The sequence below is a fragment of the Phodopus roborovskii genome, unplaced genomic scaffold (assembly GCF_943737965.1).
Source record: "Phodopus roborovskii unplaced genomic scaffold, PHOROB, whole genome shotgun sequence".
NCBI classification, from domain to species: Eukaryota; Metazoa; Chordata; class Mammalia; order Rodentia; family Cricetidae; genus Phodopus; species Phodopus roborovskii.
In genome coordinates this window covers 26,089,306-26,112,580 of record NW_026126511.1, presented here as the reverse complement: position 1 = coordinate 26,112,580, position 23,275 = coordinate 26,089,306, and the positions used below count along the sequence as shown (strand labels likewise).

Genomic DNA, 23,275 nt, shown 5'->3' with positions numbered 1-23,275 from the left:
TTGGGATGATGGATTCTTAGCATTTTTAAATGAGACAAGAATAGACACAAAGCATATGAAAGCCTAATGGATAGAAGTATAAATCCCAAATAAAAATACCACTAAGTTGTTGCAGAATAAACTCATAAAGATGTAATAAAATGTAGCTAATCTCAGCCAGTCTTTCTTTGTTCCAAATCACAACATAGAGCCTCATTATTAGTTATGAAATCTCAGTCGAAAGCTTGGGCTTATTTCTCCCTAGCTCTTACAATTTATATTATCCCATTTCTACTAATCTATGTGTTTCCAGGTGTCTACAGGCATTTATCTGTGCTCCTGCATGTGTGGCCCTCATTTCAGTCTGGTGACTCTGCTCTTCTTCCAAGCAACCTCTCTGCCTCCAAAATTCCTGTCTAGCTATTGGCCATTCAGCTTTTTATTAAATGAATTCAAGTGACACGGTGTACAAAAAATAGTATTACACAACAATAACATCGGAGTAATATATAAGAGAGAAGAAGTGTGGTATCACTCTACCTGCCAAGGGCAGATACTTTATAAAGTGATCATTGCTTAGCAGAGATCAATAAGAAAGATGGGACAAACAATATATTTAGTAGCTTAGGGTGCACTATTACTGATAATATTGAAAGAAATACATTGAATTGTAAGATGAGTTACTTGAACAGCAAATAAAGGGATGAATAAAAGGAAGTTTAGAGGAGAATTAAATATACTTAGAAAGGTTTAAGACTAATAAAGAAGTGTGAGTACAGGATATTTTCATAGGATTTCTAAAAACAAAGATAAATATATGTCTCGTCATATATAGTTAAATATATTTTCCTTAACTGTTTATAATAGCAGTAGCCATGTAACACACTTTAGAGGAAAATAAATTGTTATATATTTATTCAAGGTACAATTTGGGTCAATAAATCTGACGTTCAGAAACACAGTAGAATAAATAACTATTTTAGTTACAACAATTTCTAAAAAAAAAAATTCTTAAGTGTGTAAAGGAAGAAAAATTAAAAAAAAAAATCCTCGAGTGGAAATACCTTTTGGGGAACAAGATGATAATATAGTAATTCATGTAGACAGCAGCTGACTAATGTAACCCACTCAGGTTTGACAGCAGCTTAACATCCTTCCTTCTCTCCACTCCTGACTGCACTAACACCTGCTTTACTCAATCCTGAAATAAAATGCACATCAGATTTTCTTAGAGAATTGTAAACATGTTCAAAGACAGTCCAGGGCAAGGATGTGTTTCTGGTGCAAATTGCTTTTTAATATTCCTAGGCATAAAAGCCTCCCCTCAGCTGTCCCCATCACACAACTTCAGATTAACCTAATGATCTGACTATAACAAATTGTCGAACTGCATTTTGCTGCCAAGATGTTTTACAGTTAAGCTGTTGCTTTCTGCTTGCCCCTTTTTGTTTAGCCAAATGATGTGCTGCTCAGTTCCATGGCGCAGTAAAACATGATACACAGGGATTTGGAATGAACGTAATCATGTACACAGCAAGACAAACACCATTAATTTATTTCAAGTGCAATCTACAGTGCATATGTAGTGTTTACTAGTAGAATTACATCTTTATTGAGAAAACATAACTGGAGAGATTTATTTTATTGGTGCTTACCATTCTCAAAATAATATTTGTTAGTATATTGTGATAATTTCCAATAATAAATATTGGATAGTGTTTCTGTAATCAAGAAGTGTTTTGTATCTCCTAATTTCACTGTTAGATGAACAACTTATAATTATGTGGTAGTAATATTTGTCTTCTATGTACCTCAAATACAATTTTTAACTAAGATTTAAGTGGCATTTGATTATTACAAGGATATAATATTAGTTTCCTAAGAAGGAGAAGCAAAGCTCCAGGCATATTGCTACAGTGCCAGTAAAGCACCAATAATGATAGTCATTTGCCATTTTTTTTTTTTTGCAGTCTTTATTTTAAGAGCTATTCATTTTCAGGATCACTACAACCATGTAATTATACAATGTTTCATTCAGTAGGTAATATATAATATTGAATTTGTAACCTTGCACCTTTTACCACATGGGCTTAAATTTTACAGTTCTTGAATTATGTTTAAATTCATTATCAATACACATCCCCATAATATGAGGAATTCAGATTTAAAAGCATATCCAGTTTTTAATTTATTAAAAATTAATAAAAATCTACTGTTTCTGAAAATCAAGAAGACTGTAAAGACTGGTTAGAAGTTCCTGGTATAGGTTATTTTCAGTGCAGCCTAAGACTAGATATGAAATAGTTTTTTTTTTTTTGAGGAGATAAGTATTATATTATTTAATTTCATGTGAATAAATTTAAACTAAAATATATAATTTGTTTTAGTACCGTTCACTGATCTAATGGAGATAAAATATAAAAACAAATGCAAAGAAAAATATGAGATAACAGTAATAATAAAACTATTTCAAATGTCATATTTCCCATATGAATTAATGAAAAAATCATCTATCATAACCATAATAATAAAATTCTACTGTCCCTATACATCATAGTTTTTATCTATTTATCCATTTATTGACATTCATGTTTTATTTTTCATTTATCAGGAGATATGTAAATTGTACTCTCTGTCTCAATCATTATGTCAATATGCACTTAAGAAGAAATAATCATATATAAGAGCAAACTATAGAAAGCACTGACATATATGACAACCTAACAACATCATTAATTAAACTTAATAACAAATAAGTGAAAAGAAGAACAAAATATACTCAGAAATAAAGTTCACTTCAAATACATAAAAAGAAACTAAAAAAAAAAAAAAATACTTTTAAAACTTCCTGTATTTATTCATTGGTAAATGCCAACCACTTGAACTTGCCATGTCATCTCAAGCTTTTATCCCAACTTCTTAGCACATGCAAATACTGTTGTTTATTTCTTAAATGAAAATATCTGATAACATGATAAATTAATGCCCAATGACGTTTTTGAATTACTAGATTCCTTTACATTTTCCCCTTGTGTCTTCCTTCCTCTCTTCTTCCATTGTTTTTTTTTTTTACCATTCTCTTTGTGATGCTAGATTTATCAGAGCTTTGCATATGTGAGGCAAGTATTCAAGTATTGAGTCAAATGCCGATCCTCAAGAATTTTGTCTTCTAAAATGATATTAAACTTCATTATCAATGATGTCTTCTTAACATTTCTGCTCTATTGTGCTATCAAGCAGTTCTCCCCATAGCTCTAAAAAGGAATTGTCATGCACATCAGATTTCCCTCTTCTTTTTCCTACCTCCCTTTTCCCTCCCCCCATGCTCCCATTTTGTTCAGTGACTCTTGTCCCTTTCCCCTTTACTGGGGAGGAGTTTTAGACCTGACATAGATGGCAATGAGAATTATTTGGGAAATAGGTTGCTTGTAGAATTTGAGGTTCCTGAATATCTATAAAAATATAAAATCTAGGCTACATAGCTGTCTTTAGTTTGATTTAGTGTTTGTGTTACAGATGCAATGTAAGACCTCATATTGCTGGATATGTGCTCTATCATGTAGCTGGATCCCCAGCCAGTATATAATGATCTGCATCAAAAAGAGTACTTGGAATGAGGCAGTAGTTAAGCAGTATGCATTAATAATAAAGCTTACATTTCCATTTTAATATGCATGCTCTAAATTTATGTATTAGATTTTCATGGTAGAGATGTTACTAAGGATTTCAGAAACTTCACATGGTGACATGACAAATTGTGAAGTTTTGAATATGTAATTTATACTTCAAAGAAAAATATAAACAGAGACATTCTGAATTCTTGTTCAGAGATTTCAATCCTATTAATATTTCATTCTATTAATATCTTTTAAAGAAAATAGCTGATATGATGAGACTTTGAGAATTTTGATGGCATTGGCAGAAAATTCTTAACACCAGGGATTGATAAAAATCATTGTAATATATAAAATGATATAGGCACCATTCAGTTTGGTAAATAGGCAGCAGTACAGTAAAATCTGTACTATGTAATTCACTTGTTTGACGTCATTGAAATAGATGGCTTCTTTGAGACTATGTTACAGTGATTAAAGTAGTTGAAAAGATGTTGGAAAAGGAACAACAACACTTACACCAAAACCTTCTATTTAGAGATTACTATAATGTTAAGTCATTTAAATACTACAAAAATAATTGTGTTTTGTAGATGATTTATGATCTAAAGTGAACAATATAGAATTTTTCGTACTAAAAATATGTGAAAATGGTACTTTCTAATTATAGAAGATATTCTACATGATCCCATAAGTATTATTAAATCTGATATATTTCCTTGGGATGCAGTACAGAATTACTCATTGTTAGCAACTAGATTATGAAAAAGCATAATATGAACTTAATCATTTTTTATTGAGTCATATTTTAGTTTTGCATGTAAATGAGATGATGAAATCATTCATGATTATCCTTAGGAGAATAAAATTATCTTGAATTTACTTTTTAAGTAATGCTATTTCTGATGATACAATGGGAAGGTTGGAGTTCTTTGCTGTTGCATAGAAAGACTTCAGTTTGTTTGAACATGCAACTCAGCTCAAGTCTAGCAATCTTTCCTTAATGCACTGTCCTTCCACTCGAGAGTCATCGTGCAATGAAAGTGAATATGAGGAGGCCAAGGTATCTCATGTACATATTTATACATGCTTAGTTGTTATAAAACTGTTTCCTGGAGATTTTTCTGATATCTTTGCAGGGCAGTGAATAATGGGTTAGAATAGGAGGTGCATAAAAATTGAATACCAAATAGGAGAGTTATTTTTATGTTTCAATTGTAAAAACTTGCACTTTTTATTTAGATTAGAATGGGAAAAATAAAGATTGACTCACCAACATGATTCATTCTAGATATTTCATCAGAAATTGAAAATGTACATTTTTTTTGTAAACTAAGAGAAAATCTTTCATCTAACTTTCCATTAGAAACAGAATGCTGAATTGTTTTCAAGAACAAAGACAAAATCAAAATGAAAATTTCATAAACATTGTCACATTATCTTATACAGAGAAAAGATGGGAAAATTACTTTCTTATTTTACAGCTTTGCTAGTTTGAAGATTAAAAAGTAGCAACTTATTGAGGAAGCAAGAAAAAAGTCTTTGTGAACCAGAGAGAAAGGAAAATGCTAAAATGCCCTCATTTATTACTATGAGGGTAAGGTGTCTCCTACTGTTATTAAATGTTTAATGTAGCTGTTGGCAGGTGTGTATAATGAGCTATGTTTCATGTCTGGGAGGCTGCTAATGGAACTGTTTCTTATTCACCTATTGCACAATGTGGAAGTCATCCCTGCACTTCTGAAAATTCATTACCATCCTGTTCCCTTTAAGTAAAGATTGTCCCTGGCATACAATGGTTTGAAATTTCATTCAATTTTATTTGCTTTGAATAAAATGGACATTTTTGCTTGTTAAGGAAACATAAAGCTGAGACACCAGGAGATTTTACTGTGTAAAAAATTGTTTGATTATCAAAGGTCAAGTGTGGTGGAAAGTACTAGTTGTGTAAAAACATTTTGCAGGACTTACTTAAGCTAAGAATCCCTTCTAATGATATAGCCTGCTGCTTTGTAACATACTGAATTAACAAATTTGTTTTGGGTCTTCAAGTTTAACAATTGATTTAATTGTTTTAAATTGTGGTATAACAACACACATTGTACTTGATGAAAATTTGTAAAATATTTAAATTGAAATAGAAAAAACTAATACACACTAATAAATTGAATAATCTCCATGTCTAACATGTAAATACAGAAACAATGCCTATTGTGAAAAAAATCAGAGCAATAATTCTAGAAGATTTATTCCTGATAATAAATATAACATGTAGTTTATAAAGCATGTTAAATGAATTTGATGCACATGATAGACCATCTGAAGAGAGAGACACAGCTAAAAAATGAACCTAAAGAATTAAAAGCAGATATTGAGAACATGCTTAAAAATGTCTCTGTGAGTAAAAGAGATTAATATTTCTGTATAAGATATAAACTCCCTAAAAGGAGAGTTTATATTATAATATAGATGCTACAGGTTTCTACTCTTTTTTTTTCTGTAAAAAAGAACAGTCTGCTTTCAATGAAAAAGTATATTATTTGGACATTTGAAATATGGATATTACATCAGATATTCATTGCCATCATTTTCAAAGATGTGTGTTTATGTTAAAAGTTATTTATAGCCGCCTATGTCAACTTTTTAGGTTCCCTATTTAAAATATTTAGTGTTGGAGAGGAGAATGAATGTAATGTAGATATAGATTATATATAAATATATCTTTGTTGTAATGATTCTGATAAAACACAAGAAGCTTGCTTTCTAATAATTATATAAAATTTCCTTAACACAACTTATTTTGTATCACTTCTTAAGAACATTGATTATGGAAACAAGATTCTAAATGATAAAAATTACCAAATATGGAGGCATTTTAATCTTTTTTAATATTGCAATAGGATGGTAACTACCTACAGTCCTCATGTATACATTCTTCAATAGATACTCAGTTTCTCATTGCATATCCTATAAGATGTTTTATCTGAATCTCAGATGTATTTATATGTATATATGTATGTAAGTATGTATGTATGCATGTGTGTATGTGAATGATGGGGAGAAACATGCTATGATGTGCTGTGGAGTTTAAGAGACAATGCTGAGAAGTTTGGTCACTGCTCCCAACCTTACCTGTGCTTCAATGATTGACCTCAGCACATCTGGCTTGCTCATGAACACCCTTTACTCAGTGAGTCATCTCACCGATGCCTCAGATATATTTAAATGACTATTCAGCGATCATTAAAGCCCATCTACTATAGAAATTTCAGATCAACTTGCAGCCAGGTAACCACTGTAGATCATAGGGTTTGTTCTGGAAATGGGAATTACTTTTTTCCTGCTGTATTATGCAGAATAACAGGAACATGACAGTAGACGGGAAGGTTCTAGGTAGACCACAAATTAATTTCTTCCTTTTTTTGATGAGATGTGTATGTGGTGTCTTCATCAATAGGACCTCACCATCAATTCAAGGTAAGCAACCAATAGCCTTGGCAATAGCCTGGGTTATTTGTGTTATCACATGGCATCCATATGTTTACTAGCTGGATTAGATGTAACTTGTTCCTAGAAAAACAGGTTTCATTTGGTGATGAAAGATATTCAGTTGGAGCTTCACCTACCCCAGTATTTGATGACATAATTGAGATCACTTTTAGATATGCCTATATTTTGTGCATTATTAGGTTTACATATGACCCCTCAAATGTCCCTGAGTTTTAGATCTCCTCTCACATATTCACTCACGTAACTCATCTTTCCCCATATACTCATTCACCCACTTCCAAATATAACTATATTTTTCTATTTACCCTCCCTAGGGTGGTTCAACTCTCCTACCTGGTACTTTACTCTATACATAACTACTGTGGTTATCTGGATTGTAGGTTACTAATCTGAGACTTAACTTGTAAGTTTCCATGTAAGAGAAGACACACATATAAGTGAATACATACATAATTTAGGTTTGGGGGGATCTGAATTACTTCATTTAGGGTTATTTTTTTTTTCTAGCTATAACTATTTACCTATGAATTTCATTATTTCATTTGTTTAACACGTGAGTACAATTGCATTGTGTAATGGCACAAAGCTTATAAGATTAACCAACTAATATTTGACTGAATTTAAAACCCACTGCAAGAGATGGAAGACACCCCCATCAGAGCTCTGATGGCCAAGAACTTGAAACCAAATAGGCCATAGGGGAAAAGCAAACACTATTGTTTTGCTAAAGGAATATAGCAATAGAATGACTCCTAATGACATTCTTCTCTTTTCATATATTTGTGTTTTGCTCAGCACCATTTGGGAAGGTTTTTCTTGAAGTAGATGAGACCAAAGTGATAGACCCACAACTGGACAATGTGTAGAGAGCGAGAGACATTGGAATATTAAGTCCTAAATGGGAATCTCTATCAATAAATCCTTTCCTTTAGGGATTAGGAAACTCTGAGAAGAGAAAGAATACAAATTTTAAGAACCAGACAGAATAGAGGGCACCAACAGTTAAAGGTCTTATAAACAAAGCAAGATTGATGGGTATAAAAACTCATAAACTATGGAAGCATGCATGGGTCTGGACCTGATAATGTCCTAGCACCAAGAGCAGTGGACTAACCTAGAAACTATCTCCTGTTGATAATGGCTTGCAAATCAAATCTAGTTTTCCAAATTCAATTGTATGACTCGATTTTAGCTAGTCAAAACAAGTCTTCAGTATTTTCTAAACCACTGTGACTTCTTCTGTGAGTACAGAGTGACAGAAGAAAGGCAAACATGATTTCAAGTGACTCTTCATTGTTGGAGAGACACTGACTGTTCCATCACCTGCTAGTACTCTGCCATATTCAGAAAACATCCCAGAATATGACACCATATTAGTATTTTGAGGAAGAAGCTGATTGTTACAAAAGTATCTTTCTAACTGGAATGAAGGGTGACTATGTTTCCATTTAAAAATATTTTTCTACAAATAATATCATAAGTAAAATATCAGGCATAGGATAAAAAATCAAAAGTTAGTCATTGAGATCCAGCAGATTATTTTAAAGACCAGCAAAGGAAAATTACAGGAAATCATACCCTCAAATTACCTGTATGGTGCCTATTAATAACATTCATGATCAAAGAGTTAGACAAAAATCTGAGAATGTTTATAAATTAAATACCAGTATGTTTAACAAAAGGAAAAGAAAGATTTAGAAAGTTGAAGACTCAAATTACAGTTATCAGTGAATTATCTTTCTGGTTTTTGTTGTTGTTGTTTGGCACATTGAAGTATCTTATGTTATAATATGATGCATTTCTCCAACTGTGCCAAATTTATTTCAAAACTCAATTTTGTATATTCATAAAGTTCAGTTAGTTGTGTTGATAACATACTAATTTTTAATTATTGAATTTATTTTGTAAAACTTAATGAACAGTCTTTTTTGTTTACTGGGTATCAAGAGGAAATTGCAAGTATTCAGTTTAGTATTTTTGTATTTATTATTTCAGATTTACAGATTCCACTGTGTATTATTATTAATATTAAATCAATTTTGTAAATTTGGAAAAATTTAGTTGCCACACAATAACTTGTACAGTTAATCTTGGGCTTAGACTTCAACCATACACATAGGATCTATGGAAAATTTTATAATTCTATATTTTTCTCTTTGTTTTATCTTTAAAAATGTTTTTTAAATAGGTAACAAGAGGAATCTATATTTATAAGTCACTATGAGTATTGGATGAAATAATTTCAACCCAGAAACATATATGTCAAGGTCATCCTCCTCTCTAAGCCTGGGAGTACAATGCCTGAATATAAATGTTCAATTAATTTCTGAACTCAGTTTCTTTTAAAAAATGTAAGCACACTGGTAAGCTTCTTATATTTATTCTTTGCTTGAAATTCCTTCTGTCCAGGATAAGCTCCCGTTTCCTTATCAGGCTTTATAGATAAGTCTCAAAACTGTGTTCTCCCACAAGTCATGACCCTCCAAGCTGCCTCTGAATGTCCTTTCCCTCCCCTCAACTCTCAAATGCTCTCTGCAGCTGAATTGCTCCTTCCTTTCTCTTCTGTTTCATAAATGCCTGGTCATCATTTCTCACGCACCTGATATCCTCTTCTCTCCATACTTTTGCTTTTATACTCCCTTCCATATTCTATAAGACATTAAGCTATGAATTTTAGTAAGAATAAGTAAAACCTAGAAACAGATATTAGGGTTCAAGCTGAAGATCAGAAAAGCAAAGCAGCCAAGCAACCAAAGATCTCTTACTTCTATCAAGGCTAGAGCGATCCTGTCCTCAACATGTCTGGAGACTAATTTGCCTGGTCTGAGACCTTGCTCCTGGTTTATATAGCTCTCCAGTGCTAGGATAAAAGGCATAAACCACCACCACCCAGCTTCTATGGCTATCTAGTTTGGCTCCTGGAATTAAAGGTGTGTGTACCACCACTTCCTGGCATCTATGGCTGTAGCTAGCTTTGCATTCTGATATCCTGGCAAGCTTTATTAGATCATAAATAATGTATCACCACATTGAATTTGTTTTGTATTTCATAGACATCTTTGTATAAGTCTGGAGGAAATGTTGCATTTTACGTTCATTGGTGCTTAGATTGTTTACTATTCAAGTTGTAGAAATCTCTTACATTTCCATAGGAATGATATTATTCTTTTCTTGACAGTCCAAGAAAGTATAGAGAAGAAATAGAAAATGCAATGACTACAAGTTTATGTTCTTTATATTCCATACTTATTTCCACCATAATGTACACATTGTGGTAACTCTCTCAAGCATCTCCTTGTCTGTAAGGGGTGACACACCCAAGAGTTACAGTTGTGTCAATGGGTTTTCAGGAGAAATAATGAAGAAGAAGAGGAGGACAAGGAGGAGGAACTGGGATTTCTATCACTGAACTTGAAGGCATCTAATGATATTTTCTGATAGAAAAGAAAGGAAACAGATCAGAGAGAAGTAGGGAGGTGTCTCCATCACATTGCCCATCTCTCAGTTACCATGAAAGTACATTCTTCAAGAGTCAATCCTAATGTCTACTGCTTCTATCTCTCTGCCCTCCACTCCCTTCTGAATTTCACTATTGCTTACTAGAAAAGTCCTTTCATCCTATTATATGATACTAGAAGTTTTAACTGTCTTTGAAACCTGCCTGCTGAGCAGTCCCTCAGGAGAACTGAAGAGATATTTCCCATGATTAATCTTCTCCCAGTACAAACAGCCCATGCATTTATTATAAAAATGAAGTGCCATTACAAACTATGATTTTGTGAGTGAAATTTGGAAACCTTTTTAGATATGTAAAGTATTTTATGAATCTAATCATTAACATGCCTGAAGCATTTCTCTCAAACGTTGCATTCCCATAGACTTTTTTTTTTTAATTGAAGTTCAGTTTCAGCTAATTTACAAGATGATTGCTTATCTCATATAAATACACACCTGGGACACACAATTGAAATGTGGATTCCTTGTATCATCAAAAAAAATTATATATATATATATATATATATATATATATATATATATATATATATCCCACATCATTCTACAATTTCAAGAAAGCACAAAAAGTCATTTTTAGACTCTTTCTTTTACAATTCTTTTAAGCTTTACTTATTTTATATGAACAGATGTTTTGCTGCATGAGTCTGTGAATCACATTCCTGTACTGAGACCAAAGATGGTGATGGTCAGTATATAACTACAATTACTGACAGCTGTGTGTTGCCTTCTTGTATATGAGAATTGAAACAAGATCCTCTGGAAGAGCATCCAGTCATCTTAACGACCTCATCAGTTCTCTAGTATATACACTTTTGCATCATATTAGATTCAGGTCTTTTAGCTAGATTTTCCTTATTTGAGAATCTGATAATATCTACCATTTGTGAAACTTATTATTATTTTGAAAACTGGCACAAAGGAGGGAGATGTCGTATATTTTTGAAAGATTTTTTTTCCTGAGATCTTGTTGGCCTGCTAGTGCTACCATATCAAAAATAGGTGACTTGTAAAAACTAGTCTTCTTTATATAAACCTGTAATGTGTTTCCTCACAGTTTTTTGTGTTAACAAGTACAAGGCAAATATGCTGGAAACTAAACTAGACGCTCTGAATGTGGGTAACAGTTGTGTGACTTAGGCATTCTCTGAGGCAACTCACAGTGGGACCAGGACTTATCCCTAGTGCTTGAACTGGCTATTTGAAGCCTGTTCTCTTTAGAAGGATACTTTGCTCAGTCTAGATCTTGGAGGGAGGGGAGGAGTTCTGATCCTGCCTCAAAGAGATGTGCCTGATTTCATTGACTTCCATACAAAACTTTATCCTCTCTGGAGTGAATGGGGTAGAATGAGCTTCAGGTGGGGAGAGCTCTAGGATGGGAGATACTGGGAACTGGGAATGATATGTAAAGTATGTAAAATGAGAAAAAGATTTAATAAAATAAAAGACACATGTTTACATGACACAATGTTGTCTTTGTGCAATACATAAATAAATTTAGGAGATGGAGAAAGACATAGAGACTGATATGGACAAACAGGGAAACATAGACAGGAAGACAGAGAAAGATGGACAGAGATACACAAAGTGACAGCCTACCAGAGAAAAGACAGAGAAAGAGGATCTGATGTTTTTATTTTATCTTGTAACGCCTCACAATTATCATCCTTTAATTAATTCACTAAAATTTTATCATTAAATATAGATATGAATTATTGTGAATTTTTCTAGCCCATATTTTAGAACATTAAATACACTTTCCATTCCTTACCAAATTATTACTTATCTAAAAGATTAACTTTGTAGACTATTATACTTAACTAGTACATGTGTTTTGTGTTTAGTTCATCAAGAAACACTGATAATTGAAGTAAATGTCAAAGTATTTTTTCTTCCTCAACAATTTAACACCCTAGAGTTAACATTATGTAAGAAAAAAAAAAAAAAAAAGCTAAGTTCCTCATTGGTAGTTATCCTCTACTTCTGAAAGTATTATTATTTTTGTTTATCATTATGTTTTAAAAGTATATTGTTTGAATTTCAGGTTTACATTATTCATCCTTCTCCAGATTAATCTGTGGTTATCGGGAGCAATTCTTTAATTAATACTTGTAATATATCAATTATGTGTGAGCTAATATGTCTCAATGGGGAAAAGTGCTTCATTTTAAGCTTAATAAAATGAGCTCAACAAACTGATACTAAAGAGTGGCAAGAGATTGCTCACACCTGAGAATTGTCCTCTGTCTACCTGATATATGTTTTGCCATGCATGGGTCTTCAAACGCACACTATTTTCTTTTTTTTAAGTATGTCCTATTCTTGCTATCATCAATGACATAAAATTATATCATATGTAATATAAAATTTACACAAATTAATGAACATTTAATAATTTCTATATTTGGACCACAAATTGATTAGCCTTACTAGGATATGGGAATTTTATTTGAGGAAAATTATCTTCATCTCATTACATTATCATATATACTGCAACAAGATTGGCACATCCTTAGCAGATGTTTCTATCTCATGAGTTTAATTTAACAAGTCCTACTTTAAGCTCTTAAAAGCTTCTAAACACAAAAGGAATGATCATTAAAACATTACCAGTCCAATGAGGTGGGGGGGGAGGTATCTCATTGGATAACTTTAATGACTTGTTTACAATTCTCGAGAGGCACTGGAGAAGGCAAGTAAAATCAAATAGAGCCTGGACACATGCAAACATAAATTCTCTAAATAGCAAAGTTCTTAAGTTGTTTTCCAAGAAATGCTTCCCAAATCCAGTTAAAAAACTCTTTGAGAAATGTCAGAGAAAGGATGGGCATGAGAGCAAATTGCCAGTAAAACCAGCCAATGCTACCTGGATCTAAATCTTACCTGGGTATGAAAAACTTACTACACAGTTTGGGAGTAATACAATCACTGAGCTAGCAGAAATAAGGATGTCTGCAAGTGCTGTATTTGAAGTCCAGAGCTATAACATGACAAGGGAGAAATTAAAGAAGCAGAGAACAGTAACTGAGAATTATGTTCAAGAATGTATGAAACAGAATATATTGAGAGGGCATTCCTGTTTGCGCACACCTTTCAGTTTTTCCAATTCACATGATTGAGGTCCCTTACATTTTACACGTGTCAATATGTTAGTCTGTGTTAAATAACTAGTATCACTGTATTTTTTTTTATTTTTAGAATTAAGCAAATGTGTAATGATAATTTCCTATGGTACTTGTGTTCATCCGTAAGAAATCATTGAAACTAATTTATATTACATTTTATTAAGAGACTTTAAGCCTGATAATACTGGACCCAAATATACATGTTAGAGCATCTATTTTTTCCATTGTTACATTTCTATATAACAATTGTTTTGAGGTATGAAGATTAATTCCAACGCCTCCTCCTGCAGACGAGAGGCGGCTGGGTAGGGCAGGTCCACATTGGCCAATTTACAAAACTGGGCAAGAGAGCATGTCAGTCGGTCAGAAGGCAGCAGAGACTGCCATGCCAGGAAGGTGGCAGCAGTGATGACAGGCAAGGGATGCCGCCCAGTCACTAGCCAAGTCTCATTTGCCAGCTCCACCAGCAGCAAGGTGCGGGAAAGCATCTTGTCTTTGTCTTCCACATATTTAACCGGTATAGATGGGGAAGCTTGGAACAGTGCGAAGCTGCTGCAGTAAGACTTCACCAGGTCTGCCAGGCACAGAGCGGGCACATCCAGCCCCAGAAGCTTCACTAGCTGCATGTAGGTGCCTGAAAACACATCCAGATCCGCATACAACAGGGTGCAGATGGTTCCCATGGTGAGGGGCCAGTTATGTTGTCGGCAGGTGATTAGAACACAGCATCCAACTAACACTTCGGGTGACCAGGCAGTGAGTTGTTTCTGTCATTTCTAGAGTTTATATATTATCCTTCTGTGGTCTTTGAAGGAGTTAAAGACAGATAGTTATGGTTATAGTTTTCATTAGTTAAGATTAAAGATAAGTTACTTAGACTTTAGACACACAAAGATAAAATAAATGATAAAATATTTTCTTCAAATCTTGCTAAATGTTAATGGACTAAATATTGTTAACTGTGATTCTTACTTGATAACTGTTGTATAATATATTTTGCTATGTTAAGGTTAAAACCCTTCTTTTTATTTAGACAGAAAAGAGGAGATGATGGGAGATGTCATTCTGTATATGTTTCTCATACTGGTTAATAATAAAGCACTGTTGGCCAATAGAAAAGGAAGATAGGAGGAACTAGGAGACAAGGAGAAAATAGAAAGTAGTAAGGAGGAGTCAAGATGGAGAGTCTGAAGAAAGCAGTATGCCGCCGGCTCCCCGGTAAGAGAAATATGTAGATCAACGGAAATGGGTTAATAATTTAGGCAGAGCTAGCCAATAAGAAACAAGTACCTGGCCAACAATATAATATCAAATACAGAGTCTCTGTGTGTTATTTGGGGCTGGCGCAATGGCAGGACAAGACCAGGTGGCGGCAGGCGGAAAAAACTGTACTCCTTACAGCCTCCTACATGGTCAGCAAGCATCAGACCACGACACTACACCCGAAACCTCTTTTCTTTTTTCTAGGCTCAGTTTCTCACTAAATGTTCTTAGTCTAGGCTGACCTTAAACATACACTTCCTAACACAGCCTCTCAAACATTGGGAATATAGGCAAGTGTCACCAAGTTCAGAAGGATATAGATATGTTCCAAAGTTTATGCTTCATCATTTCTGAAATATTACTTAATATGTGATTACAACAGTGCTTATGTTGTAATGTCTAACACTCAGATTCTTTGCCTCTGTATGGCTATATGGAATCTATCTTTATTTCATTGGGTTCAATGTACTAACACTACTATTTTCTTTGTCAGTCATCTTTCAGACTTGCTGTGCCTTTCTTGACAGTATTTTATAGTTTTCATTACTTTCCAGAAATGCATCACTACTACTTATTCAAGTACCCTTTTCTTCTTCAAAAATTTTACCCAGCATAGTATCAATAGCTTTTCTTAGAGATAAATATCAGTTACTTTCATTTTGTATGTTGATCATCTTTCTTTATTGCAGCCAAAATATTAGACAAAGTATAAAAAGACCTATTTTGCCTTGTGGCTTCTCAAAGTCTTAGTTGGTTGAGGAAGAAAGGCTGAGCGTCAGAAGAATCATGGTTTCAACACAACATAGCAAACTAGGAAGCAAATAGCAGACATCAAACCACTGCCAGTATAACACAAACATAAAGGTATGTCCTTTCCATCTTCTTCTGCTAACTGCGTGTTTCCTCCTGAAGGTTCCACAACCTCCCTAACACCACTCCCTAGAAACAAGCATTGGAAGGTGAGAGAATGAAAGAAACATCAGGTAAGTCATAAATTTCCTTAGCAAAAGAAAGGCCCAAAGGAGAAAGGCATAACAAATAGGTTTAGTCAAACTATTGCTTTAAAAAGAATACTTTGGAAGTAAAAACAAAAGACCCAGAAGAAATCTTGTTACATTTCGATTCCAGGGAACATGGGCTGCCAAAACAAAGTGAGATTCAACAAAAGGAACTAATGTAAGAATAAAAGAATAAGTGGATTACTTCATATTTCCATTCTAAAGCAGGGCACCTTTGTATAAGGATGTCATGGTGTGCTGTGAGAACACAGTGCAGTGTTGTGATATAATCTGGAATGTTCTCAGAAAACTCAATGAATTTGCATTGGGTTCTAATTCCTACATATAGCTACAACCTCCCAAATTATGACAAAATAAATCATTCTGCTTTTTTAAATTTACTCTGTGTGTGCATGCATATGCCCGTGCGCGCACGCACTTGTGGTGTGTGTGTATGTGTGTGTGTGTGTGTGTGTGTGTGTGTGTGTGTGTGTGTGTACACAGGTGTGCATGAGTTTCCACTAACAAAAGCTGTCCCATACATAAAAGTTCATTATGGCAGTTTTATTTTTCATGGACAGGTTCTGGAGATAGAGGAAATGTAATGATATTTCTTTAGGAATTCTAGTTTCCATACAATTATATCCATACAATTATGGATCTCTTAGAAAACTCTGTTTTTGAGTCTTCCTTCCCTAGAAGAAATATCACATAGAGCATAAAAGGGACCTAACCCCCAAACTCATGATCTTGGAGCCTTGAGAGAACTTATTTCTGAGATTGTCTTCTCTGCTGGGGCATAGGACCACAGTAATGCACGTGACATATATCCCAGAATTTGCTCTGTCCTTCAATAACTTACAACACTGGCATGAGACAGATGGGAAGAAAAGTATCTCTCTGCAGCTTTATTCAAATAATCAATCAACCCATTTTCCCAATATATATTGGAAATATATGATACTAATTAAATATATTTCCCAGATTATATAAAATGGTTTTTTGTATTGTTAATGCAGACAAACATAGAGTCAGGCCTTACAGCTAGGTGATACTGTAACTGAATTTGGCAGATATATTCCAATACCTCATGTTGTTATTTGGGACTGAGGCAGTTACTCTAAAGCTTGCTAGCTCTGGGTGAATGGGGAGAATGGATGGATTTCTTGCATCAGATACATTTAATTGCACTTCCACATACTCCTTTTCTTTCCCTGATAGCCAGCCTTCATAGTCCTTGTTCTACCTGTGATGAAGAAAAACAAAATGGATACTTTGGAATCTGTATACCTAAAGTTGTTTCTTTGGTGAGTGAACATTGGTAATGCACAATGAACCTTGTTATTTGTTTCCTTTTTTTGTTTGTGAATTTTAGCCAACTAATAGTGTCTTACCAGCCTTCTGGTGATCTTTCTTAACCAAAATTATGTTTCCTGTTGAACAATTTGTTAGACAAGGAAGGTTAGTCATTTGTTTTTGTTTTTGGCTCCAGTTTGTAGAAACATTAGCAGGCACAGAAAAACAGGCATATTTGAAGGCCACTCATTCCTTTTATCTGAATGGAAAAAGATAATTCTGCTTTGCTTTGGAACTCCCTAGTGAAAATTTTATTGTGAATTAAATAATGGTGATTTGGGAGGGGGAGGAGGAGCAAACTGCATGAGATGTAGAAAAAAAAAATCCACTACTCTGATTAGATTCAATGATTTTCCTTGAAGTAACTACCTAGAATAACTGCATACCGTGAAATTTTGGGGGTAGTATTTTCTTTCGGGTAAGCTAAATTGTCATCTCTCTCTCTCTCTCTCTCTCTCTCTCTTTCTGTGTGTGTGTGTGTGTGTGTGTATGTGTGTGTGTGTGTGAGTGTGTGTGTTCGTTCAAAACAGGGTTTAGCCTGCTCAGTCCTTCTGGCTGAGACCCATATTCAGGGGGGCCTGAGTCAGTACCATGCTGGCTTCCCAGCTATCAGTCTAGTGGCCATTAGCTCCTTCTTGTTCAGGTAAGTTGTCTATATGTGTTTCTGCTGCCTGGTCTTGTCCTCTCCATCTGCATCTGGGTTCTACTTCAACTCAGTTTATGTATGGGTGTTTGCTCCTGTTTCCAACAGGCATTAATTGAGGGCTCCATGGATAAGCCAGGATGTATCCCTGGTGCACAAAAGGACTTTGTGAACACATCCCCCATGGAGGGATAACTGCCTTAATCTAGAGACAGGAGATAAGCCCTAGTCCCTACTTCACATGACCTGTCAGATCTACATGACCCCAATTGGATGGCATTCCCCTACATAGGGAATTGGGGTGGGGGTATGGGAGGGGAGGGTGGTTAGAGTGCATGTGAGAGGGCAGAGAGGGTAAAAGGGAGGGAAAGAAGGAGAGCGGGAAGGAGGGAGGGAGAGAGAGAGGGAGAGGGAACTGGGATCGACATGTAATATAATAAATTAAATTAAAAAAAATGCTTTGACTCCAAAATTTAAGTGTTCAAGGACAAGTTACTGGGGAAAAGGATTTCTATTTTTTTTCCACAGAAAATGAAAAGATGTGGATTCCTTCCAGACTAATGTGGTTTGATCAAACCAGACTGCCTAAAACAGAGTAAGAGGTGATCCTACATCCAAAACAGCTGGACAAAGCAGCCTTACTACAGCCAAGATTTCTGAATCTTCTTCGAATCCCCCATGACAGTGCCCCTTACCAGCAGGAAGTAGTTTGGAAAGAACAATGCCCAAATTCCCAAAAATTGTCTATAAATGTTTGTTTTCCTTTAAATGGACTTTGTTATATAAAATAAATTTTAAAAAAATTAAAAAGAAAAAAAAAACAGGGCTTAGCTCTCATTTCTGCTAAAGTATCCAATTCATGGTGATTTGAATGAGAAAGGCTCACAGTAGGCTCATGTACTTGAACACTCTGCTCCCAGTTGGTGGTGATGTTTTGGGATATTATGGAAAGCTTAGGAGGGAAAGTCTTGCTATAGGAAACATATCACAGGAGGTGAGCTTTGAGAGTTCATAGCTTAGTCACATTTCTCCTTAACTCTCTGCTAGCTGTATGGGTAGAGTGTCATCTTGAAGCTTCCTGCTAAATTTTATAGACCATGATAGTACAACAAAATCATGTCTGGCTGCTTGACAGACATGAGTTTCTCATCATGGTAGCTTTCCTCTCTGACAAAATTAACCAAACACAGTATTTTGGTCTACAAGATGCTCCTGGTCATAACTCATACATCTTGATTCAGAATTTCTTTGAGGATTGTGTTTTTTCTTTTGTTATGTTTTTTGTTTTATAATTATTATTATTATTATTTATTATTATTATTATTATCATCATCATGGTCAGGCATGTGTAGGATGTAGTCATCAGAAAATTATTTTGTAATAAGGCAAAATTGTATTTATTACATCTAAAGCAATTGTTTTATAAAATTTGGATCCAAAGTTTGTAATACTTAAGAATCTTATGACATAGACATGCAACTAAGTGATCTACTTATTTCAGGTAGTCTTATTCATATACATAATTTGGAATTCATTATCTATATATGGACCTGATAAATTCTCATATCATTTTTTTAAGATAATAGGTAAGGGAATTTATGTCTTATTCTCTTTTGTTTTTCAATAGAGGATTTGTCTGTGGGACAGTCTTGGATGCACTGGAACTCACTTTGTAGACCAGGCTGGTCTCAAACTCACAGAGTCCAACTGTCTCTTTCTTCATTGTGTGATATAATTGGTATGTGAGACAGAGAAAGAAAAGATGTTTAAAAAACTATTAATACTACTAGCAGAGAAAATTAAACCATAGTCTTGGCCAGATGTGAGCCAGGTAAGCGACAACAATTACAAGTCTGGCAAGACATGACCACTGATTCAATAGCAGCACAAATATTTTTGAGAAGCTATTTCTTGTTTTAAAGCTTGCTCCATAATGTAAAACCCATATCTCACACTGTTAATTCAGCCAAGGTTCTGTGGCTAAACAGACCATCTAGGGGAGAACCTAGTATTTTTAAGGATAAATGGACATAGAATCAAATTATCTTTTAAAGACTTAGTGTTATATCCATAGATTGTTATATGAGTTGTCCCTCATGATAGAAGCTTCTTTTTGCTGCTTTAGGTAACAATTAATACAGAGATCAAGTTTATAGAATAAATGACTGCAGAATGATTTGTGCTAAATGGGGAATCTATATAACAACCTCCTCCCCTCAAAGCTTGGTAATTATGGCAGAAGAAGGGACAGAAAGAATATAGAAACCATAGGTAGTGACTGCAAGAAAGTAGTGTTTTCTAGACATTATAAGGCAGTTGCACATAAAAATACACAGTGGTTCATGCAATATGAACAAGACCTCTATCCAATCATGCCAGACAAAATTCCAGCATGGAATTGGGAAATATATATCAACTCCCATGCCTAGCTAAGGGTCAAATGAAAATTGAAATTGCTGTTGTGAGTGGGATAGTCATTTTCCTTAAAGGTGTGGTCTCTGTTGAGTGAACCACATAACAATGAAGACCATATAACCAGGAGCATATGAGAAGCATAAACTATACTTGAAGGATTTAAAAATATATGACACAAGTTTGAGGGGGGCAGCTGAGAAACAAGGATAAATCTGGGAGGAGTAGGGAAAAAGGTGTATATGAACAAAATACATTGTACAGAATTATCTAAAAACTTATAACAATGAGGGAAAAACTAAGTTATATAGCCTGCCCATGTTAAATAGCAAATCTGATTATTTTACGTTCCATTTCACAAGGACAGTAATTTTGGGTGCTTTTGCCAAATAAATGTTGAGGTTTTGGTGTACTTTTCTTAGTGCATTCTAATTTGTTATTAATCTAAAACCAATTTGAATAATTACAGCCATTCATCATCTTAAAATTGTGTTACTCAAAGCTTATCTTTCTAAATAATTGGTCTAAATTATATGATGTTTTACTTTACCTAAGATCATTACTTTCAGATACTTGTCTCTTCACAACAGTTGTTCTTACATTTATTAAAAGATGACATATTTCTTGATGATGCATTATGATTCCTTAAATTAATTAACAACTTTTAAACCTTATTATGTTGTCATACCATAGATCTTAAGATGCGAAATGTTCTTAAACCTGTATGAGGTTAATGCTTTAGTAGTCTAACTATACCTTACATATTGCAACTGCTTCATATAAGTTATAGAAACATATATTTGTAGTTTGCTGTAAAGAATGACTAAAAATTCATTTTAGGTATTGTTAATAACTATAGTTTATATAATCTGTTAGTTAAATATGTTTCCTAATGTAATCAGTTACCTATAGTACTAGGACAGCCTCAAAAATTTTCATCCCCTACAGGAGGGGAAACGTTTAATCATTTATGAGATTACATTTTAGAAATGTAATCTAGGGAACTGAAACTGATATACGTATACAAGTATATTTAACCCCCCCCCACCCACACACACACAGAATACCAATTTCCATGCTCAGGTACACACTGTGTTTTGCTTGATCAAACCATATTAGTTGGGAAGGAATACACAGCTTTTCATTTTCTGTGGAAACAAAAACATATTTTTTTTTCCTCAGTAACATGTCCTTAGACTTAAATTTTGAAGTCAAGGCATTGTTAAAATAAGTAAGTTGGATTAATTCATCAGCATTGATAATCAAATGAAGTTGTTTCTTCCTTAGACATTAAGCAATTTAAAGACAATACAATAGCATACAGTATCCAGAGTGTCTGTTTATTTTCCATCTTTATGTGGCTGGCTTATTACTCTATTTCTTCTACTTCTATTTTTTCACTTTTTTTGAGACAGGGTTTCTCTGTGTGATTTTGCCTTCCTGGAATTCACTCTGTACACCAAGCTGGCCTTGAAATCATAGAGATCTGCTTGCCTCTGCCTCCTTTGTGCTGGGATTAAAGGCATATGCCAACCTTCCCTGCTACTTTATTTCTACTTTTTTAAAACCACTTTATCCTGTTTCTTTTTCTCTCCCATGCCATGTCTATATATATTTTAAACACACTGTACACCTTTAGAGGTTTTTATTTATCTTTTTTTTTCACAGCCAAATGTTACATTTATTATATATTAATTTTCTTCACACACATTTCCTGTTAATTAACACAGTTCTTTCTCAGCAGATGAGCTGGCTGGACCTGCTGAGTCAGTGTATCTGAGGTTTTTCTTTATCTTAATCTGTCTTTTCTGTATCTTTATCTTTTTCTAGTCATGAGTCATGAGACTGGGTATGGGGCCATCAGTGATACCTCGTTGACGTACTAGTTGCCATAACCTTAAAAAAGATCCAATCTCCTTCTCCCAAAGCGCTAAACTAGAACAGGGGTTTGTGAGACACTCTTAAAGAGCCATGTGCTTTTTGTTTTGTTTTGTTTTTTGCCTCTTATGCCAAGTTAGGAAACCTCAGTTAAAGCTAACCTTGGAAGTCTCTAGCAAAACAGAGCCTACCTGAGAAAAATGCTACTACCATGAAGCCTTCTTTGTCTCTGTTCTTTTGTTTCTAAAATCCCTTGTATAGCTTTTGTCAAGTTTTAAGTGGAAGTTCTTAGTACCCATGTCGCAGGCGCCATTTTGTTATGATTACTTACCCCCCCCCAGCCTGGTCGAGAGCATCATCAGTCCCAAATAACACAGAGAGATGCTGTATTAGATATAAAGCTGTTGGCCTGTTACTAGTGTTTCTTATTGGCTAACTCTGCCTTAAATATTAACCCATTTCTGTCAAACAAAGTCTTTCCACGTGGTTTTATCTTACCGGAGAAAGGGTCTGAACATCTTACTTCTCTCAAGTCCTTCGTCTTGAATTGTGATGGAACTTTTGAACAAATATGAAACTACACACATCACTTTATTAATTGAAATGTATTGACTCCTATTTCAGAATGCTCACAGAATAATCTCTTATAGACTATGAGAATGGAAAGGCTGATAATTATTCACTGGGACTCAGACCTTTCCTTGTCCCTTATCGTAATGCTTATCTGTCCATTTATATACTCAAACTCTTACATTGTTTTACAGTGACAGAGAAATATTCTTCCTTTCTGAAAGTTTGTATGACACCTTATATAATAAAGCCTTACAAATTACTCATTTTGTTTCTTTTTTCAGATTAAATTTTCAACAGCCTTTGTACATATGTGTTAATGGAAGCTTTATCTTATAATTTTCTACTTTAATTTTCTTTACCTGTAGCATTTTATACTTTCATTTGGATAAGTGTGTGTGTGTGTGTGTGTGT

At 34.2% G+C, this 23,275-nt stretch overlaps 1 protein-coding gene across 1 annotated transcript in view; it reads right to left on the bottom strand.

Annotated features, from left to right (window-relative positions):
- Positions 1 to 13,968: 13,968 nt before the first annotated feature.
- The window catches only part of LOC127230448 (transcription factor IIIB 50 kDa subunit-like), a 120,435-nt gene continuing 111,128 nt past the window's right edge, over positions 13,969 to 23,275 (bottom strand). Inside the window, exon 2 of the mRNA XM_051195757.1 lies at positions 13,969 to 14,480. Within this exon, the coding sequence (XP_051051714.1) occupies positions 13,969 to 14,480 (512 nt within the window). The remainder of the gene's footprint in view (positions 14,481 to 23,275) is intronic.